The sequence below is a fragment of the Patella vulgata genome, chromosome 6 (assembly GCF_932274485.2).
Source record: "Patella vulgata chromosome 6, xgPatVulg1.2, whole genome shotgun sequence".
NCBI classification, from domain to species: Eukaryota; Metazoa; Mollusca; class Gastropoda; family Patellidae; genus Patella; species Patella vulgata.
The window spans coordinates 18,392,926-18,415,904 of record NC_065884.2 but is presented as its reverse complement, the minus strand read 5'-3'; the positions used below and the strand labels follow the sequence as shown (position 1 = coordinate 18,415,904).

Sequence of the window (22,979 nt, the reverse complement as noted above, 5' to 3'; positions counted from 1 at the left end):
AATGAAAAAGAAAATGATTTACAAGAAAGACGTAAATATTGCGACCTATCTTGACGATGGTCGTATCTTGAATGGCGATAGTCTACCAGTTAAAACGTCAAACAATTTTACTAATAAGGGCGATAATCCGGAAAGAATCCCAGAAAACCCCAACATAATAAAGTGTAGTGAACAAACATATACATGTCGAGGAAAGGGACTATCTATGCACCAGCCCAAACTCCCATTTTCAGTGGTAATAGACATTATGTCCAGTAGCATATCAATAAACAACAAGGGCCCCAAAACAGATCCGCGTGGTACACCATAGGCCTACCCCATTGGGGAAGTAATGGATGGTGTATTGATTTTTTATATCACAATATGCAGGATTCAACACACTTTATATATTAATGAAATAACGTGTTTTTAACCTCCTAATTTTCTGCACCAACCAGCATAATGAAAACGATCATATGCCATGCGGTGTGCTACGAGGGAAACTTTAAAAGACAACAGTAGTTTTTCCCACTACTCTTCATCAAACTAAATTGTTAGGGACTTATTTACAAGTACACAAGGGGTCTCTTTTTTGTCCCATCTGAACAACTAGACTTGTGTATTAATAACAGACAACCCAAGATACGAGTTATTGGAATGTTATTTATTCATTTCTTATACTACATTAGGTAAAGTAAGAGGAGAGATATTTAACATAGTAACTGAGATTATAACAGATAAGTACTGATGGTATTATATAAAATCTTCAACAATTCAACAGAAGTTGCATGCAGATCTACATACTTTGGTATAATTTCAACAAATTATTTAATAGATAAAAACAAATCTTTCGGGTTAGTGTTTTTGTTTACATATGGGCCCTAAAATAAGTTATCACAAAGTGTTATTTAGCTGTTTTAATTGTTGAAGTTATAATATTTTAACAGAATTATTTTTTAAATATTTTATCAACACTAATCAAAGGGATTAGTTAATGAATAAATGCATTTTATCCTGAATTATCAAATAATTCGAAAATGAAGGTAAATTTAGACATTAAAGATTCAAATCTTTTTAAAGTTTGGTTAATTCCATGATTTAAGATTAAACAGCATAGTTGTATATAATTTAAATTTTATACTAAGAATTATATTTCTGGTTATAAAGTTTATATTCTATATTTCTGATTATTATATTTAAAATTTATAACCCTTATTCTGGAATATTTCTCAGGGCTAAAGAGAGTTTAAACTCTGAATGAGACAAGACTGAACAGTCCTATAAGATTCCATTTGTGATTCTATATTATATTTCGGTAAGCAGTAAATTATAATTCTCACACCTATCTCTACATACATGGAAGTCTAAACTATCAGATTACATGCAACTATAAATTAAAAACAGTATTACAGTATTTCTCAAAAAATATTCCTTTTATCTACATACATTTCCTTAGAAGTCTGAAAACATTACCAGAACTAACTTAGAATTTATCCAAGCCGATCTCCTTTTCTCGGACAAAAATATTAAAAATTATTCACATTCCAGATTTTTTGTGCTAAATGTGTATTGTCTGAATATTAAAATATGTAATCTAGTTTAATTTAAAGATGCATTATGTAAGAATTTTATCTGCCTATTGCAGGTCTTTTTGCAGCTATATAATATCAATTAGATATTAGGCCATTGTGTGACTTAGATATTGAATGGATTATCATGACCAGCTAAATCTTACATACTGCATCTTCAAACAGGTTACACTGCAATATTATATTGTTCTGATTTATGATCAAATTAGACAAATTGAGAAAAGGGTTCACATCTATATGGCTAGGATGTTCTCGGATAGTATTGTCTAGAACCTCCCCTAACAATTTTTCACCAGTTGTTTAATTTTCTCAAGACACTGGTTTTGGATATTTGCAATCTTATTAAAATACAGATCTATATTTTGTTTCGTTTTTTATACTTTCGATGGCCTACACTACATGAAGATCTGACCAGTTGTAACGATAGGTCGCGTCAGTGGTCATACGAACAGCTTTTGACCCTATGACCTCAGACATTTGATTAACCAATCAGCATTGATGTTACTAGTGAATTACCCACAGTTCCGTGCAAAACACGCTTAAACCTCGCCGTAACAGACCGTTTCATTGGCTTTTCCCTCACATCATTCAGAACAGTCAATGATAACAACTCTTCCAGATCCTAGTGTAGTAAAGACAAGTAAAACAAAATTTTGAACTATAAAAATGAAACAAAATAGGATCTGTGTTTTAATCAGATTGGGATATTTGAGAAATATGTATAAAGTTTTTAATAATGAAATTAATAGTATATTTAAAATGTATATCACAACCTAAGTGCACATCAATCAATCGATCTGTATTTTATTTCGTCTACCATATTCAACATATTGCATAACTTATAAATACTGATAAAAACCTTTATCTCAAATCGTACCCAATAATATATTTGTTAATATCACAATCTAGTGGCAGTACTTGCTATACCCTAAGTATAATGAAGGTAGGAATTTACAGCTTTTTGCCAATTTTTAACCCTTATGAAAAAGAAGTTAATTCAATCAACCACTTGTGATACTTTTTTTCGTCCCCGGTTATAGGTTCTCCTGCCAGTAATATTCTTTTTTTGTATGGGTAACTTAGAAAGCATGTTGTTTGTTAACACTAGAAAACCAGGATCCGAAAGTACCAAATTGGTCTTATGACTAGATTTCATCTTCACATAAGGTTGAACCAAGAAGTGAAAAATTCCACAAATTTACTAGAATTTCAGAAATGCACTATATCATTTTGGCTAAATGCTATGATCTTATCTTCTTTTTGTAACTGTGTACAGTAAGTTTTTAATCTCAAAAATTCTTTTAGCAACTTGTTTCTATTTCTGCTAATATGCTTGTTATTAATACAGTTAGGCCATACCAATTTTAATTTTTGGCCTTCGGAAACACCTTTTACAATTTTGGGGAGAGAGAGAATGGGGTTTAACATATGGTTCAATTATATTTCAATAATGTTTGAGCCTAGGGGTCTTTAGCAGTGGAAGGAATCCAGAGGACACAGAGAAAACCCACGAAGTTCGACAGACGACCCTAATTCTTGTCCAGTTCAAGTGGTGAATCAAAACCACCCCACTTGACTCAATGACAGACCTTGTGATTCCATATGGACGTGTTAACCCACTAGACCATCTACCCCTAACCCCAAAAATTGTAATTTTTGACATATTAAACAAAACATCATACACCAATCTCAAATGCCTATTTATATATCCCGAAAAACTAACTATTACATTAGTTTGGGCTTCATTATATATACACTTATTCCATGACTAGAAGGAGCTGACTGTTATATTTCAACAAAGTGTGATCATTACACAAATTTTTAACATTATAAAACTTCCCAAACAAATTCAAGATTAATCAAAATCTATAGAATTCTTAACAAAACAATAACATCTTAAAATACACAATTTCTCCAATTAAATCAGTTAATAATAATTTACAACTGGAATTAAAATTGTTTTTTTTTTATATATATATCAGAATTCAAAATTTATCAAAGTTGTAAATGGAACGTTCTTCAATTAAACAGACAAAATACTAGAAAAATTCTTGAAAATCACAAAATTTTAGTTAGTTTAATATTGAAAGAAACAGTCAATTCATGCAGAGATAGAAAAGTCCAATATCACACAAAATTCTTACAGTCGATTTTGCAAATTAAAAATTTTCTACAATTATACAATTGATTTAACTACATTGCATTTATATACTACTTATAATATATATTTATATAATATTTACAGTAATATTTTAACAATAATTCATAATTACACAATTCAAATCCAGTGGTATGAGAAAATGGAAGGCAAATCGACAAAAATATAATATATTTATATTTCCTTATGTCTATTATTTATATAATTAAGAAATTTATCAACATCACAATTGATAATTTAAAGAAACATTGTTAGTTTATTAATAAATACATTATGTTTAAACTGAATATATCCAAACTTCTAGTCTCTAATGATTCTACAAATTTAGGACAGGATAATCTGGTGTACCTTACAGTTAGTTTAAGCTAAATGCTCATGTTTTCAATCAAGCAAATAAAACAGAAAATTAATACAGAAAAATGGGTAAATGTATGCGAACACTAAACCAAGGCACCATTATTATAAGTCCCAGTCAATATATTTATCAATTTGTTTTTGACACAATTCTGGACGTGGATCTTAAAACTTCTCCAAAAAGTCAGTCCATACCAATTTGATTATCTGTTCTTCAGGAACCCCTGTTTATGTTTCTTTTTTCTTTGGGAAAGGGACCAATTTAAAAACAAAAACAGTTCAAAAGCTTTTAGTCTCAAATTTTTGAAATTTTAAACTAAACATCTTTTGTATGATTCAAGTGGCTATTTATTTATCAAGACCATTGAAGAACAGAAAATTACATTGGTTTGGCCTTAATTATATACATCATATGTATCAAGATTAATTTTATTATGCATCAGTGTGCCGAGTCAGACTTGTCCATTTTAGATTTAAATTAAACATATTACGGATTTCACAATCTGAGATTCCAAAAAATAAAATCTAATTGACTCTAATAAGACAACAATATGAAACAAACATGTAAATTCCAATACTAATTTTTAAGAGAAAGCAAGAGGCATTGGTTGTGCTGTAAAAATTTTGAACCATGACCAGCATAGCCTTGCACAACTGAGAGAGTTTTAATATTTCACATCTCATAATTGTGTATTCACCATTGGTTCTGTAGAGGTAACCGCTCTTAATATGAATACTATATGCCTGTGCTGTTTAATACGACAGTCCAGATGTGGATATTGTAAAGGGGGCAGCTCCATAGAAGATTTTGGATTTTAATTCTCCTACTAGTAATCCCAAAATGTGATTTACTAAAGTTAGAACATGTGGACCCCCCCCCCCCCCCATCTTTATGCCATTGTGAGAAATCATGTGGTGGTGATGTTCATGAAATCAATCCTTTGGGCCTCAAGCTTTCTACTTAATAAGTCTAACACAGGAAATAAATACACAATACACAGAAAGACCTGTCTCTCTGACAATAAATAAACAGTATGCAAAATATACAGAAATAATAATTAAGCACCTTTTTCTTAAAATAGTATTCAAACATACAATATAACAGTATTTAAAATAATTTAGCTTGGACATATAAATCTCAGCTTGGAGCAAGCAAGATATATATATACTTTGTCACTAATACAGTATACATATATATTTTAAATATTTATATCATCTTATAATACATAATATTAATTAATAAAAGATAAATGTTTTCTTTAGTATAACGAATAAGATTTAGATATATTTCTTTTCTCTCTATGTAATGAGCAATTAAATAAATATGTGAAATATCTGAGCAAAGTTTCTACCGAATGCTCAAATTGGAAGAATTGTTGTCAGGATAATTAAATTGGCTGGAGACTTTGTCAGGAAGTTTGTTGTTTCTTCTGCTCTAACCCTGCTGCTACATAGGAAAATAAACATAAGACTGCATAACACATTTGGTCAGCCTGAAACACAAGCAAGACAAATAATTAAATATAGATCATCAACTATATTAGTTTAAAATTTAATTATAATTTTAGAAAAATTTATCTTCATAATTTTTATAAGTTCAAGTATATTTCATTGAAAATATTTCTTTCATCAAAATCCATATTTTATAATAATTAAATAAAATAAATAATCTGTTAATATCAAATATGAACTTATGTATTCCAAGAAGTAGAGAATAAAGTTGTATAATTAGTTAAATCTTAATTCACAAGATGAATTATATAGAAAAGGGTAAGCGTGAGAAAGAAGTGCTTTACACAATTACGAAAGGCAGTGTTAATTATCCCAATTAATACACAGAACGCATAATTACATTTTCCCAAATTACCAAAATTCTTGATGGTTTAGCAACAAGGCAAGCTGATACTTTTAGTAATTAATAATAAAAATAGCTAATAAAATTAAGAATGCCTAACATCATAACTAAACATCTAACAACATTAGAGTAAAAATCAAATTAAAATGCTGAAATAAAAGCAAATTATTACAGACTTGGTTTGTGGCTACTTCTATTGTAAATGAAAAAAATAAGCTACGTTAGGGAATCGTGCTTATACATAAGAAATAATTAGTAAGCTTGGTTTATAAATTGCCACTCGAACTAGAACAAAATGTTAATATTAAAAGTGTCACATTTGAAGACCCAATAAAGATCCTATCCAAATTTGAACGCCATCACAAATCTTTCATTACCATAAGCTAGGATAAACATTTATATTTATTTATATAGACTATTTGTCAACAGAATTTACTACAAAATTTGAAAATGTGGATTAAATTTTTCAAGTAAATGGCTCCAAATTTGGATGGAATACGATATTAGACAACGAAGATAATCAAATTAAAAGAATAAGCAACGGTTAGGCATCTACGGTTTTCTAGGCAACAAAATAAACCCAAACAAAACAAAAAATAAGCGGGTCAATACATTTAAGTAGCTTGCATACTGTTGCCATTTTCATCAGGGTATCTATTCTGCATCTTTTGTAGCTTTGCCCATTTAACCGCAAATATTCTGTGCATCATTAACGCTGCCTCATTCGCCTAAAGGATACAACAATGTCCAAAAAGAAGATTGACATAGAAACTATGGGTGAAATATTGAATCAGAAAAGTTAAAAATTGAATACCACAAGGTCTCTGTATAAACAAGTGCTTAGATTAAAAAGATTTGCAAAATAAAATTAATGCTTGGATTTGGTATCTAAGTTCTCTATCTAAGCCTGATGAGTTGGTGTATGAGTATAGTATTTAGTACAACAGTAAAAATGTGTATAACACAAGCCTCCATTTAAAGTACCTAATATACCTAACACTCAAATGTTTTTGCAATTCATTTCCTCAAAATAAATAAAAGCTTTTAATACCATCAGCTTACAGAATGACAGTTTTGAATGTATTTTACAAAGATTCAGTTATGTCTATATCAGTGGTGCTCTTGAGGACTTGTGATTTAGTGGTATCTTGACCCTACAGAGTTCACTACAATTAAGAACCTTTGGTAACCGTTAAAATAGAACTACTGTGTTACTGTACAATCAAGATGATCAAAACTAAAGACCATGTTAACAGATTTCTTAACAATCTCCAATCAAATAATATTAAAGATTACCGATGGTAGCCAATTGTAGCTAACCAAGAGGAAGGCCAAGATGATGTTTAATTTGTCAGATGATGACATTCTGTGAAATTTACAAGTTTTACAATCTAAATGTACACATGTAAATTGCTTCAGTTTTATACACCCTTATTTCACAATAAATGTTTCAGTATTTGCATTAAGGTGTTTAGTTGGTTTTATTTGATTTCTGGAAAACATTCAAGTTATCTGATTAATTTCACAAATTGGTCGATGAAAAGCACTTGATATGTGAGACAATGATTTCTGTCAGTGTGGTTATTATTACATATTTAATACTAGTGAAACCAAGATTTGTTTGGTTCATCATTCCATACTTGATTATTGTGATTGTGCCAGGTTTTCCTATCAGAAAACAACAAAATGTTGTTTAAAATTAACACGAATTGCACATTTTCAGACCCTGTGGTATGCATAAAATTCATTCTCCTTTAAATATCATGCAATAATAGTGCCAGAAACAATATTAAAAAAGTGAATTTTGTATCACTACTCTTTATTTTATATCTTGAATTACTTATTCAATTTTTATCAAATAACTTTATTTCTAATTCTATTCTACTTTTCCATTATTTTGAATCTTAAAAATAAGAGGCTTAGATTATGCTAAGCAAAAAAAGGTTAAACTTAGAACCCATTGCATTTCATTCTAAATCAAAAAGTTTTATCCTTAGCCAAGAAGCATATTATAAAACATGCAATTTACCAATAAAGAATTGACAATCAAGGTGACTTAAATCAATCTGTTCTGTATTGAAACTCTGACATCTTAAGTATTCAATTATTGAAACGTTTGATTTGAGCTACCTTAATCCTTAATATCTTATTTATTTGGAATTTTATCAACTATTCAACAATTACAGACCAAAATCACTGAGACACTTATCATTTTACCACTGGATTTAATCTAGGAAACTAATTCTGGTTGGTAAGTAGATTTTTTATTTTATCATTCAGGGTGACAATGGTACATTTCAATATTCAGTTATGTACATGTAAACTAGTATGTTTTACTTCTAACATGCATATTTTCATGGTTTTGAACATGTCTTTTGTCTGTGTTGGGTACCGGACTACCGGGTAATGTGGATGATCCAAGTAGAAATTTTTAAGGTTTATCATTTGGTTTATATTTATTGTGGATATTACTTTTTCATACAATTCAGATTTCTAACTGAACATGTTAATTATTCAGATTTCTAACCGAAAATGTTGATTATTCAGATTTCTAACTGAAAATGTTAATTATTCAGATTTATCCCAAAAGATTATCATAACATATTGTATCGTTGAGATTTATGCTCAATAGTTTAATCAGAATTACTAAATAAATTTGACAAATTACTGAATAAATTGGACAAATTACTAAATAAATTGGGCAAATTACTAAATAAATTGGACAAATTACTAAATGTTTTTGTCATTCAGGTCTGTACTGAATATTTTGATTATTCTGTTATTACTGAATATTTACATCATGCTGATTAGTACTGTTTAAGTTTGATCAGTCACATTTATACTGAATATTTTGATCATTTAGATTTACACTGAAAACTTTGATCAATCCTATCTATATCAAAAATATTGAAAATTCAGATTTACATTGAATATCTGAGAGATTACCGATATTTAGATTTATACTGAATATCTGATTATTCATTCATCGCAGTCATTATTAATTGCCATTTCAATACATCTTTTATCTTAATTCATAAATATTCTTGAACAGTTTTAACATATTCATATATATTTTGTCTCAAATAACAAAGGAACATGTCTTTTAATGTTTTTGTAATTTTCTTTTTAAATTTTAAGGGGAATGATCTCTCTATTATTTTTTTTTCATTTAGGTTTTACTAAGCAGTTTAAACATTTTTGATCATTCAAAATTAGATTGTTAGGTAAAATTATATGTTAATAAGATATTGAATAATATTTATTCAATACCCATTATGATCTGTAGAATGGAGTTAACATACTGTTAATTATGATCTGACAGACTTAATATGAAAAACAAGTTCATAAATTTAAAGTTCAAGACTGTTTTATCTGCTAATTTTTATTAACTTTCAATACTGACTTAGTTCAGTCCTTTATTAGTTTATATTAAATTATGAAGTAAACATACATACTGTTCCAAAACTTAAAGTTAAATAATGGTTTATCTTTTAATTTTATACTACCGATAGCGGCGGTAACTTAATCATAATATTAACCTTAAAATTCAATACGTTATTAAGTTTATCTTGTGCAGAAAACATATCATGGCCATTTTATAATAAATGAGGGTTTGTAGCAAATGAAATAAAAACTACCTGGAATTAATCAGATACACAAATACATACCTAGACTAGACAAACAATACCTGGATACACAACATTTATAACTAGACAGCAAATAATAAACTAATGGTGTGTGAAAACTGAGGAAATAAAACTAGCTGTTTACCTTCTACCTATCAAATTTATTACATAAATAACTCACCATTCTGGATTTGAATTTGTGCTGAATTATTTGTTTATTTTTGGTATCTGGAAAAGAAAATAATTGAAGTAATTAATTATATTCATTAGAATCATTTATAGAAAGATGCCGAAATTTTCTTTGTAAAAAATCTGTCATTATTTGTTTTGAATTAAATGAAGATCTGTAAATTATTTTTAAGACAAATCAGGTATTTTTCCTGTGTGGAGCCATGTTATTACAATTTACAATATTGAAATAAAAATGCAAAAAAAAAAAAAAAAAATAATAACAACAATGTGCAGATAACAGAATACCAGGTGGATCAATGCACATATATATATAATATCTTAATACATAACAACATTTATCTAGAAAGCCATTACTCTAGTTATTTCTTGATTCACTTAAATTAAAATTAGCCATTAATTTTGTTTCACTTTACAATTTTTGTCTACTTTTAAACAAAACGTCAGACCTAAAAACAGAACCAAGAGACACCGATTCCGATCAGCCCAGCATGATTTATTTCTTGCCAATAAAATACAAGCTGTCTCTTCAGTGTAAAATAGTCTTGTCTAAAGACATGATAAGGAGACTTGTGGGTAATCAATCCATGCTTTCTCAAAGGTTTAAGATCTCTTGCAGGGTCAAAGTAGAGCTCAACAGAACAGGTATTCAGATCTTCAATGCAGTGTAGTCACACAAAAGAAATAAAAGGTAACAAAATAACGATCTAATTTTAATTTGATAGCTTTGGATTATTCATCAATGTAAAGATACTTTGTTGATTCAATCAAACTATTTGATAGATCTGTAATCCACTTTGGACAAATGTTTCTGAAGGTTGAATTGGACCTATCTGAAAACTTGACCAAGGTTGGTTATAGAAATGGCCATGCACAATGATGATAATAAAAATATTTTAGAATACATTATTTGTTCAACAGCTGTACCTTACCTTGTGTCTTTAAAATCAGATGCATCACCCTGAACTCCGACCCCCAGAATACTAACTTAGAAATAATAATCATTACAAAGGGATTGTAATGTGCAACACAAAATGAAAAGTCTAGGAAAGCTGGGATATAACAATAATACTTACCGCTATGGCCAATAGGTCTCTCAGACAGCATGTTTGGGTTTTTTAATAATGTGTAGTTTTTATATAAAAGGTTGCTACTCCAAGAAGCAAGTGCATAAAGTATAAATACTTTTTATTTACTATACCCATATAACTTGTACAGGTTTTAAAACAAATTTTGCTGGAAAGTTGTCATGTTTTTATTGATATAGTTGGTTTTGTTTGATACAAAATTGATTTAGTTATGTTTTTCTCTGTTATTTCAATACTTTACCTTTACTGTTGTTTAAATCTATCTAAGACTGATTTTGTGCGTCCATGCGAGACCATGCTGAAAAAAATCTAAGCGGACACCATCTCCTAACAGAAAAATCTATAAGAACTTAGTCAAAAACACAACCTCGACTCAAGTTTGCTACATCATGCAAAAAATTGCTGAGCATGCAGGTAAAGAGGATGAAGTAATCAATGTAAGATTTCGGAAGGGGGGGGGAAGAATCAAGAATAAAAATAGTAAAAAAAGGGAGGAAACTAGTAATCAAATGATTTGATGAATCTCTTACCAAATTCCTCTAGCACAAAAATACCTCCCTTCAGGGTGAAACATTTCCTGATACGCGCTAGCTCAATAAAGAACTGAAATATAAATGTGGACAGCAACTTAACTACAAATAACCTGTGGACCACTTGTGGGAAAATCCAAAAACTGACATCCATTTTAAGCTGTCCATTTTATTCTTAAGGAAATGCAACCACAAAAAAAATTGTCCAAAAATTCAATTTGAAAGTGGAAGCACTTGATAAATGGAGGCAGCACAAAATGAAACTAAAAGGAATATTTCATAGAAAAATCGGAACTAAAAGTTGGTAAAATTGAAACACTGTCTTTCGAAAGAAGCAGAAAATAAATCAGCAAATACATTTTCGCACAAGTGGTATTTCGACTGATTTGGTATGGAATCAGTAATTTATGTGTTTTGCAATCGTAACAGCCTAGTTGAAGCTTACTACTTGCAAACAAAAACACAAAATAAATAAAAAACAAGCAAACAAAATGATAAACAGAAACAAAAAACTAAACATAATACAAGGTGCAAACTAAATAAAAATAAAAGCAAGACGACTCATGCAACAACTGAAGTTGAGATGGCTGCTAGACGTAGTATATTAGTTATATAGAGCTATATAATGGCTGTATATCTACTGATATCATCAAGATAAGATAAGATTACCTCGAACTCCTGTTTCACCAAGCCAGTGGTTTGGAAGGATGCAAGAGGAAAGAAAAGAAAGGAATGCGTTAAAAACCCTTCAATCCAACACCGTATTTGCTTTTAGACATTTCTTTTGACCAGTTCGCCATTAAACCAATTTCTATGTCTCTAATGCATTGAAAATGGTGAACTTGATCCAAAGATCTGTCCAAAATCAAACTGAATAATATACTCATATAACCTAGAAGAGATATGCATGTGTACCATACCACCAAGCAGATTAGTTAAAAAGCTTCATATTGATGGGGAAAGGGAGAGATTAGGTCAAGGACATAATATACTGATATCATATCAGATGTGGCAAGGACACGATAAGCTCCAACAACAAAAATCAGCAACTTTCTTTTGTTCTTGTTCACATTCAGTAACATCAGACAAGTTTTACTTTGGGCTTATTATTCAATATGGTTAAAATACAGATCTATATTTCGTTTCGTTTTTTTATACTTTCGATGGCCTACACTACATGTAGATCTGACAAGTTATAGTGGAAGTTCACGTCAGGGGTCAAACGACCGGCTTTTGACCCTATGACGTCAGATATTGATCAATCAATCAGCGTTGACGTTTCTAGTGGTTTACCCACAGTTCCGTGCATCAAAAGGCCAAAAACTCGCCGTAACAGACCGTTTCATTGGCTAATCCCTCACATCATCCAGAACACATCAATGATAACAACTCTTCCAGATCCTAGTGTAGTAAATACAAGTAAAACGAAATTTTGAACTACAAAAATGAAACGAAATAGGATCTGTGTTTTAATCAGATTGGATAATAATTATGCAGGATTTATCATAGTAAATTGGTTTGTTGGTGCCTACTATTGTATAATTCTAACCCACCGATTCCAATCAATATGTGTTTATGTTAAGATATCGATCTATTTTATAAAACGATTTATAAAATGATATTGGTCTATGTTGTAAAATGATGATGGTTATGGTACCGAGAGTAACTATGCAGTTCCTCTTTCAGGTTAATCCTTTAAAGATTTGACATAATTATAATTATGTACATTCAGAAGTATTTTTGTTACGATGGAGATAGTTTACTATATTGTAATAAAGAGCGATTAATGGTTTATTAAAAATGTAATACTGGGAATTACATCTTGAAAATGATTTTTTTACAGTTTTAAATAAAATGTACACTATATAGCCGATGAATGATCTGGATATAATGCAGACAAGTAATTAGGCATCTTTTGCATTCTCGAACTAATTTTGAATGATTTTTGTATCTGTTTTGTTTTCTTTACAGAATGCCATGCTCTATGAATGATACACCCGACGCAGAAACTTATGTGCTCTCAATATCTCTCTAAGAGGCTAAAAGCAAAAACATTAGCTTCTACTTTTTGACTTCTTGTTACCAAATGACATAGCATAGTCAGACAATGATGTGTGCCAAACAGACTCTTGACTTTTTTTTAATATAGGTTGATTATATAACCATTTCTTTTTTGTTAATAAGACTGTGAGGAATATTTGCCTGACAAATAATGTAAAGTGTAATATTATATACAGTATTAAGTAATTCTTGATCTACAGGTCTTTTATACATGGAAAGTGATATATGTGGTAGATACGAATGTTTGAGTGCATATTAGTGAGATAAGACTTGTAGACCAAGAATTACTCAAGCTGCTTGATAATGGTGCAGCTTGCTATGTTTTAAGAATGACAGAGACTGGTGTACAATGCTGCTGAAAAAGAAACATATCACTCAACTTTTGTACGAAATACTTGAATAAATGAAATGCACATCACAAAAAAGACAGAAACTGATTATGACAGTAATAGGATTAAAATGAATAAATAGCCATATTGACGACATTTAACGCTCAAGCTGTAGCCGAGAAGATATTTTAATCTTTATATGTTTCATAGCTATTATAACAGATAATTAGATAAAAATACATTTCTTCACCTCTTTATATTCCTTATCGTATTGTTAAATATTAACTTTAGGATTTTCTGTTTTAAAATTCATTCACAAGATGCTAAAACCAAATATGAAAATTATGTTCGTCGAATCTTTTACTACACTTAAACCAACAACAGGATTTATGATGACAAAAATATTACGGTGCAAATAATTTATGAGATCTTGACAAAGTACAAGATTGCAGTACTGGCATTTTATAAATTATGTACATTTTGAGCAACAAATTTCTAAACATAGGATGCCAGGCAGCAAAACAAACACCCACCAGTGGCTTTGAGATCCCTTCAGTATATGAAATAAAGGCAAATCGGAACACCATTTTATCAATTTTGTAATAGGAGCTATAAATCAAACTCTTTTTTGTAAAAGCAAGGAATTAACACACATATGTAAATTTAGCTTTGTACTTTCAGGCATGGCAACTTTGTCATTCACATTATTAATGGAGGTTTTTGCATTAACATTATCAAATTAGGAAAAGAATTTAATGAAATATAATGAATGAATGAAAGACACTGTTACTAAAAGACATCCAAACTTGCAAGCAATAGTGATATATAGATTTTTGTAGTATTTTGTGCTACGGTAACATGAAATATCAATGACAGACCAAAGAACGTAGACACACTAACAAAGGGGCATAACTTGAAAATGAAAAGGCTTCTTCCTTTGAATGAGTTAAGCAGATTATAACAAAGTTGAGGTCATAACTGAAGCTTCTATGGTACTAACAAAATTTCTTAACAAAGGGGCATAACTATCTTCGAAAATTAAAAGGTTTCTTCCTTTGAATGTGTTAAAATACAAATTTCAGAAAGATCAGATAATATTTGAAGCCTCTAATGTACTAACAAGATTTCATAACAAAAGGAATATTATCGAAAGGGAGTTGAAATTGTGTTGAAAATCAATAAGCTTCTTAATTTCAAAGAGATAAGACTACCAATATCCTCTAAATGTGAGCGACAGTTAGACAGACTAAGGTAATCGCAATATACGACCACATTAAAGGCTTCTTCATTTTCAATCTCAGGTGTTTTATTTGAGAGGCTGATTACAAGGTGAAGAAATGTAGCGATTATATTTTGATGCTAAATATAAGTAAAGTTGATTATATTAGTATATAAATAATATCATGCAGATATGAACAGATATATTATTAGATAAAGAAAACATCAAGAAGCATATATTATTAATAATACATTGTATATCATTTAATTTAATAGGAAAATCATCTAATATATGCATACTTTTAATATACTAATTCAAACATTGAAAGTTTCTGTTTTATTTCAAATTTGTCTCGATTCAATGAACATACTGTACACAGTAACATTTTTTTTTACTGATGTTACATAGCGTTGTTAGTGAATTGAGTAATAAATAGCCCATAAATAGCTGCTACAGTGTTATTAAGTGTTTAATGAATATTGGTATTATTTTTCTGTGAGTACCGGTACTTAATCTATATTTTGAAAGCATCTAAATCTAAAGTAAAGTTAAGTATTTCTAGTGAGTGTTACGAAGTGCTAGTATTTCAGATTTATACGATATCGATATCAAAATCTTACTGGTAGTATTTCCTGAAACATAAATATACTTTTTTTTAAAGCCATGTTAAATGAATATGAGATCATCAATACTTTCTTGCATCTTCAAATGCGATGATCAATCAGAGTGAATGGATATACATGACATACTTGAGTTGATTTCTATACCTCTAAAAATCTTAAAACTTCGCTCCTAATGATATCACAGGATCTTAAAAGATATCACAGTGCAGTTTAAGACAGTTATTGTCAAAATAAAAAAAATGATGGTCTTCAGACTTGCAGAAAAGAAAATTTCAGTGTAATTTATCCCTAGAGAATTCAACATTTTTCATAAGAGTACTGCAACTGAATACAGTCTAAGGTGACAAGACACAAAATCAAATGAAATGGGGTTTAACATCCTACTTATCTTCACCAACCGGACGAATGAAGACAGGCATAATGCCATGCAATATGCTATGAGGGAAATGTTGTCCAGACAACAGGATTACAGCCTGCTCTTCATCATATTACAATTGTGTCAAGGGTTTATTTACATGCACACCAACATGTTTAAAACCCATCTAAACAACTAGTCAGCGTTTCTTGTCGTCAAGCCCTCCATCCTTCTACAAAGACAAGGGGAAGCCAATTGAAAAATTCTGAAGAACGTTCTCGGGCAAAACTGGGATCAAACCCAGTACCTTATTCCCGACACTGAGTCATGAGTCACGTACGATAAATGCTTAAAAGCTATTTTTAGCCTGATAAAAAGCCAACATTATGTTCTTGTTTTATAGTGTATGTTTGATCATGTTAGTTAACTACAACACATTTTATACACGGACAAAGATGTTAAATACACAAATAAAACAAAACAATACAATAGAAACACATAAGATTGATGTAACAAAACCTCTATAATATAACCTACCTTGCTGTTAGCCAGCAGAAGTCCAATACCTTCCATACATACTTGGAGTAGTCCCCCTTGTCCTGTTTTCAGATCTTGGACTGGGAACTCTCCACCGAGTTCAGGACCTAATGATAGCAGATTATTATCACAGTTTATTCAATAATTTTATCAAATTGGCAAAGAAGAAAATATGCTGCTTTTCTTAAATCATTTTTTTTCCTTAAACAATATTCATTTAAAATGAAATAGGTTTTTTGAATAGCCAACTTTAATTATAGATAACCCTGCTAAACAGAGCAGAATAAAAAAACAAATAGTCCTCAGAATTATTTTCAAAAAGCAAAAATATTTTATTATAAGAAAAGTAAGTTCAACTTACCAGGAAGCTTGCCGCTGTTTCTGGCAGCAGCCTTCTCCATAGCTTCCTTCACACAGAAATATAATTCTTTACACTAGAGAAATATAGAAATACATAATATATGTCATAATTAATTAATTTATGTTTTGTTATATAGGATATCATATGAAATGGGGTTTAAATTCTACTTTTCTGCAAGAACTGGGTTAATGAAGATAGGTTGCTTTATTGGAGAAAAAAACTGTGCATATGCAATTACTATAACTCAATGGTAGTAATAAATATTTCATTAGTTGTGGGCAGGGCTTTAATTTGTTAAATTTTCTAGCTAAACCATATTTTGATGGGGCTTTTTCTTTTTACTGCAGAGAGAGAGAGAGAAATGGGGTTTAACGTCCACTAGACACAAACTAGGTGATATCGGGACTAACACATGGCTTAATTTTATTTCAATAATTCATCTGCGCATTGGGAGGAAACTGGAGGACCCCGAGAGAACCCACGAGGTTTGACAGGCAACCCTATTCCTTGTCATGTACAACTGGGGAATCGAAACAACACCAGTTGACTCAATGACAGACCGTATGATAAAGCGTGCACATGCTAACCATTCGGCCATCCACCCCCACCCCTAAAATTCATTCGAATTCTAATTTAATAGCATAGCATGTCAACTGACTGACAGGTAAGTTATCCAACTGGTTAATTTCAATGCCAGTGTGTATAGAATAAATTACTAACCTTCTTTGTGTAAAACTGATTAAGTTGAACTTTTTCACCATTTTTTCTCCATAAACAGAGAACTTTAGTTTTAGGACAGTAGGTCATGTTAACTAGTTTCTCAAACCACCATCTATCATGTATAGAACCTGTTACACTTCTCAACAATAAACAATCATCACACACCTAGATATAATTAGAATTTTTTTTACAAAATTATATTAACAATGCCTAAAGCCATAATACTTCCTCTTTTAGATAAATTGAATTTGTATTTGTAAAATGATTTAATATGAATCGAACTGATGATTTTCGGAGACAAAAAAAAAATCAGCGAGCTAATCCTGTGTATCTGATTTTTACTCTAGAAAGTTCTGACTACATCGTAATTGTTTAGACTAGATATCTTACCTCCATGAAGAGCATATCACCAGAGTTATCTGTTCCCCAATGTACTGTAAATGATTGTTTCTGCATCTGTCTACTACAGATTGGTTTCAGATCTATATCATTACCATGCTGTAAAATAATATATTGGCTGTTACATTCACAGTATTATTTTTTTCAATCTGGATTCTGGAGATTCGAGGTATAGACTCACCCTCAATATTGAAGGATGTCAAGTAGACTAGGATCAAAACATTGGAAGTGTATTCAAGAAAAACTTGCAATGAAATCTGAACTGTTGAGCATTCAAAAGAAATTGTACAGTGTGAATACAAAATAAATCCACAATAAAAGTACCATTTCATTTTTATAAGAGTTCATTTCTAAAAATAGATTTTCATTTAAAAGAACAAAGATTTGTTACCACTTGTTTTTGTAAAAAATACTTACTAAATTTTTAATTTGGTCTAGTAGAGTATTGACTTCTTGACTGTGTATGAGACCAATATGAGATTTTCCTAATAAACGTCGAATTTTCTTCTTTATCTCTACTTTATTAACTCTCAACATGATCATAAAACTAACTAAATTAAACAACATGGTGGACAGTATTCTATCTTCATCATGTTCTAATCGTTTTCTCTCCATTTCACCTAATGATGAATACCTGCAAAGTCAAAATTATATTTATAAAATATTTCATAACTTCTTAAAGATGTTCAGATGCAAAAATGCCTGATTTCTAGTAATTATCTTTATTGTTTTGCCATTTTTTTAAATCAGATATTTTGAAGTGTGGGCATCTGAAATCAATTTGTCTGTATTTCATAGGAATTGATCTAATTAATGTCAACATGTAATATGATAGCATTAAAAGAATATTTCAGACAATCAAACACATTTCTGTCCTCACAAGTAGAGAATTAAAAAAACATATTTTTTTCCACCGTCCAAAACATCAAATTTGTTTGTGGGTTAGATGTCGATCAGAAGATGCACTCATTTGTGAAAGTCTTTATACCAATTTAGAATAAATGCTGATAATGACTTTGAATATGACCTTCAAAATCAATAAGGGCTTCCTCCTTATCCAGTCTATTATGCAAGTTTAGTTTGCAATCGATTAGTAACATCACTCACCTGTCCATCATTTCTGAAGGACTTTGATCCATTCCAATAATATCTCTTTCTTGGGCCACAGCATCTAAAAATACATCTTCCCAGAACTGCATTTGATCCCAAAGTCTACTGCGTTCTTTTCCTATAAAAACATTCAATTAAACATTTTACTTAAACTTATATAATAAAGTCAGGTAACAGTTTATTATTTTTGTTATAATGAAATAAGTTAGGCAGGCCGAGGAAATAACTTTCACAGAGTCTAATGTAAGTGGCTCTTGGTGGAGACATTAAAATGTCTTGATAATTACTTATTTACAAAGGGGATATTTTAAAGTTATGATTGCAATGAGAGGGAGGAGATTTATGGTAATTTTTTTTTCAGCCCACAGTTGAGTGTGAATTAAGGGATTTTATAGTATATTGTAATAATATATAAATTATTTGGTAACCTACCTAATAAACCTTCAAAGAGGAAAGTTCTGCCAGTTTCTGTGTTGGATACAGCTGATGATGTGCTGATTAATTTACCTTCTCTGTATCTATAACCTGTACTTACACTACTCTTATTACTCCACAAACTAGGGGAACGATTACGCTTATTCTGACGTACCATAGACTGAAATAGGTAAAATTCATAAAGAAATGAAAGAAACAAGTTAAAATTCTTCTTTTTCTGCAATGACTAGAATAATGGAGATAGGCATATACATTGTATGCAGTTAAGATGAGAGACATTGCCCCGACTATATGATACCATAGGCTACTTTTTCAATTTCCAACAGTTTGGTTATCTTCAACATTCTCCCAATGATATACATGTAACCTCAGGTTTTTTTGCCAGGCCCTCTGTCCTGGACCGCCGACAAGGAGAATCCACATGGAAAATCATGAGGGACTTCCTCAACTAACACAGGACCTCTTGCTTAGTGAGCAAGCAGCATACTCATTGAACCACAATGGCAATCACCATAGTGTTAGAAGTATTGTTTTAAGAAAGGGGGGGTTGGATGGCCGAATGGTTAGCATATGCGCGCTGTATCATAAGGTCTGTCATTGAGTCGACTGGCATAGTTTCGATTCCCCGGTTGTACGTGACAAGGAGTAGGGTCACTTGTCAAACCTCGTGGTTTCCTCCAGGTCCCCTGATTTCCTCCCACTGCTAAAGACCCCCACCCGCAAGCGAATTATTGAAATAAAATTGAACCATATGTTAGTCCCAAAATGACCTAGTTTGTCTTCTCTCTCTATCTGTTTTAAGAAAATCTAGCATTATCAAAGAAGTTAAATTCAAGAGGTAGCTTATGAATTTCATTTGAATCAGTAGGTCACAAATTTTACAATGCAAGCTTCCAGATAAGTCTTTGAGCATCTTTGGAGCCAAATTATTGTTTTGGGGCATGTTTTTGTTTTAAATTGTGAAAATTTCAGATTTTCTCAATACACTTAAAACAGTTATCAAAATTTCTAAGTGCTTTTCGAATATTCACATAACTTACCCCAGAAGGATCCATTTCACTATCAGACATGGCACTTCTAATAGAATGATGATTGATACGTGTTTTCTTACGATCATCGTCTTTGTCAGAACTCGTACTAACTAATGTACTAGCATCAGACATTTCAGAATCCATACTACTGAATTTATCTAATCGGCTGGTTTTAATTAGTTCTTTGTTCTTCACCATTTCATGTAACATATCACCCGATCGTGTATTAGCACTTGGTATATCTGTATGATCTGTTATGATGATGTCACAGCTATGACCTTTCTGAGTATTTCTATTTAAATCACCTGTGTTGTCTAAAGATCTCATATTTAAGTTAATATCTCGATTAATTTCAATGTTCTCAAATTCATCACCATTCACAATAACCGGAGATCCTGTTTAAAAAAGGTATTGAAATAAAATACAACCAAACACTAATGTATTAATGTTCAAAAATGGATCTGATTATTGTCATTTCATCCATACAAAATATCTAAAATCTCTGCATCTTGACCAAAGATTAAAATGTCTGAATTACAGCAGAGAGTATCAATTCTTTTATTTTTCACACTTCATGATTATTCCGAAGTAATAATAATTCAGAATTAGATTTGAAAACCATATTGGTTTTTTTTTTTTTCTTCTTAAAATCTGAAGTAGATACATACTGTTTGCATTTTTCAATGAATACAAACTTAGAATATTTGACATTCATTAAGGTCATACAAGAAAAATATATTCTAGCTCTCGTATCATATATGGGATGTTTGTGACAAGTCTTCGACCAACACATACAGCTGACACAGAAGCAAACAAAAAATCTTCCTATGGCATCAGCTTTTTTTGAAGGATTGTCTGAGAACCAGAATATCTTTTAATTACCCATAATGTATTTCTTTTTAATCTAAACTCGACAGTAAATTTTGAGCTTCATTATGACAATAAATTATGCCTTTAGCTAAAGTAGGAGTGGGTTTCTAGGGTTTCTACAACTTTTAATCTGCTTTTGACAATTATTCAGTAGGGGTGGTCTAGGGGTTATGGCTGGGAAAGGTTTTTATCCACAACATTAAATTATATATTGAAACTAGTCTACAATTAATTCATTCCAAAACCTAAATACAGTCAAATTTGGGTACACTGGCATCTTAAAACTGAGATTATTGATGAAAACAATTTTTTTTTTTCACACTTCAGTTTCTATCAATGTCAGTTTAATCAGTTTTCACTGTACATACTATAATAACGCTGTTGGGACAATCTGACCCAGGTCTTTTACCCAAACCTGTGTCTTATAGCCAACAGCGCTATAGTGATGTCTCATTGTATATCTAAGTTCTACGAGATATGAATTTTACCAACCAATGCCCTCGCCAAGAATCCTTCCTTCTAATACCCAGAAAACATGCAGCAGAGGAAAAAGAATGAAATAAGTACAAATAAGTACTAAAAGAAATACAATATGGAGAAATAAAAATCATCACATAAAATGTAAACAGAAAATATCATCCTAAATTTAAAAGATAAAATTATTAAATAGAATTTGGCATAAATTGAAATTTCCTTGTAAGATTATGGGTAGGATTTTAATAAAACTGTGCTGAGAACTGAATCAAGACGTCTTTTTGTGATTTATTAGAATCATTCATTTTCAACTGAACAGACATAAGAATATCTGAAGAAATTGGAAACTTATTGCATTAAATTCAAGATGTCTTCATGACAATCTATTGTATAAAATTCCCTCAGAAATCACTATCTACATAATTAAAACAGTATAAATCTGTAATCCAATTCTCAGCACTTAAAATATATGTAAAGTGAAGAAATCAAACTTTGGTGATCATTCTTATTGTATTTGCAATCATGCAATAAATGTATATATAATTACCGAATAATTACATAATATATTTTCTTTCATACTCATGCCGTGTTAGTACAGATAGGTTAGTAAGTAAAACAAAAAGGTTGCCTGCTCATATATTGAAAGTTTACTCTTACTATGTGCAATGGTTTTCAACCAGCCCTTTCAACCAGTCAATGCCCCACCAAGGATCTATTTTTTAGTTAATTTTCATGGCCGAAAGTTCAAATATTTAAGCATCTTGTATTAATTTAAAATTCATAATGTTTTATTTCACCTTCTAAATATAAAGAAGGCTGCGCCATCTCCAAAATATAATGCAGAGTTGTTAACTGGTAGTTTATAATCAACAATAAGGCCACACCATTTTGATTTTCTATCCTTGGGCAACACTTGTAAAGATTTTCGTTCTTATTTCTAAAGGGAAAAATACTTATTCAAAAACCCAAAGTATTTGATTGTGCTGTTTAAGAGATTTTAGTTCCAAATTATTATGTTTTGAACTTTCACATCATTTAAGTGGCTATTTATTTACCAATGCCCTGAAGAACAGTAAATCAAATTGGT

General features: G+C 30.6%; 1 protein-coding gene across 6 annotated transcripts in view; it reads right to left on the bottom strand.

The window, feature by feature from the left end:
* Positions 1-622: 622 nt before the first annotated feature.
* The window catches only part of LOC126825186 (MAP kinase-activating death domain protein), a 60,478-nt gene continuing 38,121 nt past the window's right edge, over positions 623-22,979 (bottom strand). For 4 of the 6 annotated variants that reach the window (XM_050554678.2, XM_050554683.2, XM_050554681.2 and 1 more), the window contains 12 exons: positions 20,558-20,943; positions 19,515-19,677; positions 19,080-19,200; positions 18,390-18,606; positions 17,964-18,071; positions 17,574-17,738; positions 16,854-16,926; positions 16,493-16,599; positions 11,369-11,441; positions 9,743-9,789; positions 6,548-6,663; positions 623-5,573 (listed from right to left, as the gene is read on the bottom strand). In XM_050554678.2, the coding sequence (XP_050410635.1) occupies positions 6,550-6,663; positions 9,743-9,789; positions 11,369-11,441; positions 16,493-16,599; positions 16,854-16,926; positions 17,574-17,738; positions 17,964-18,071; positions 18,390-18,606; positions 19,080-19,200; positions 19,515-19,677; positions 20,558-20,943 (1,574 nt within the window). In that variant the 3' untranslated portion in view covers positions 623-5,573; positions 6,548-6,549. The remainder of the gene's footprint in view (positions 5,574-6,547; positions 6,664-9,742; positions 9,790-11,368; positions 11,442-16,492; positions 16,600-16,853; positions 16,927-17,573; positions 17,739-17,963; positions 18,072-18,389; positions 18,607-19,079; positions 19,201-19,514; positions 19,678-20,557; positions 20,944-22,979) is intronic. The other 2 variants (XM_050554679.2, XM_050554680.2) reach the window with 2 other exon arrangements.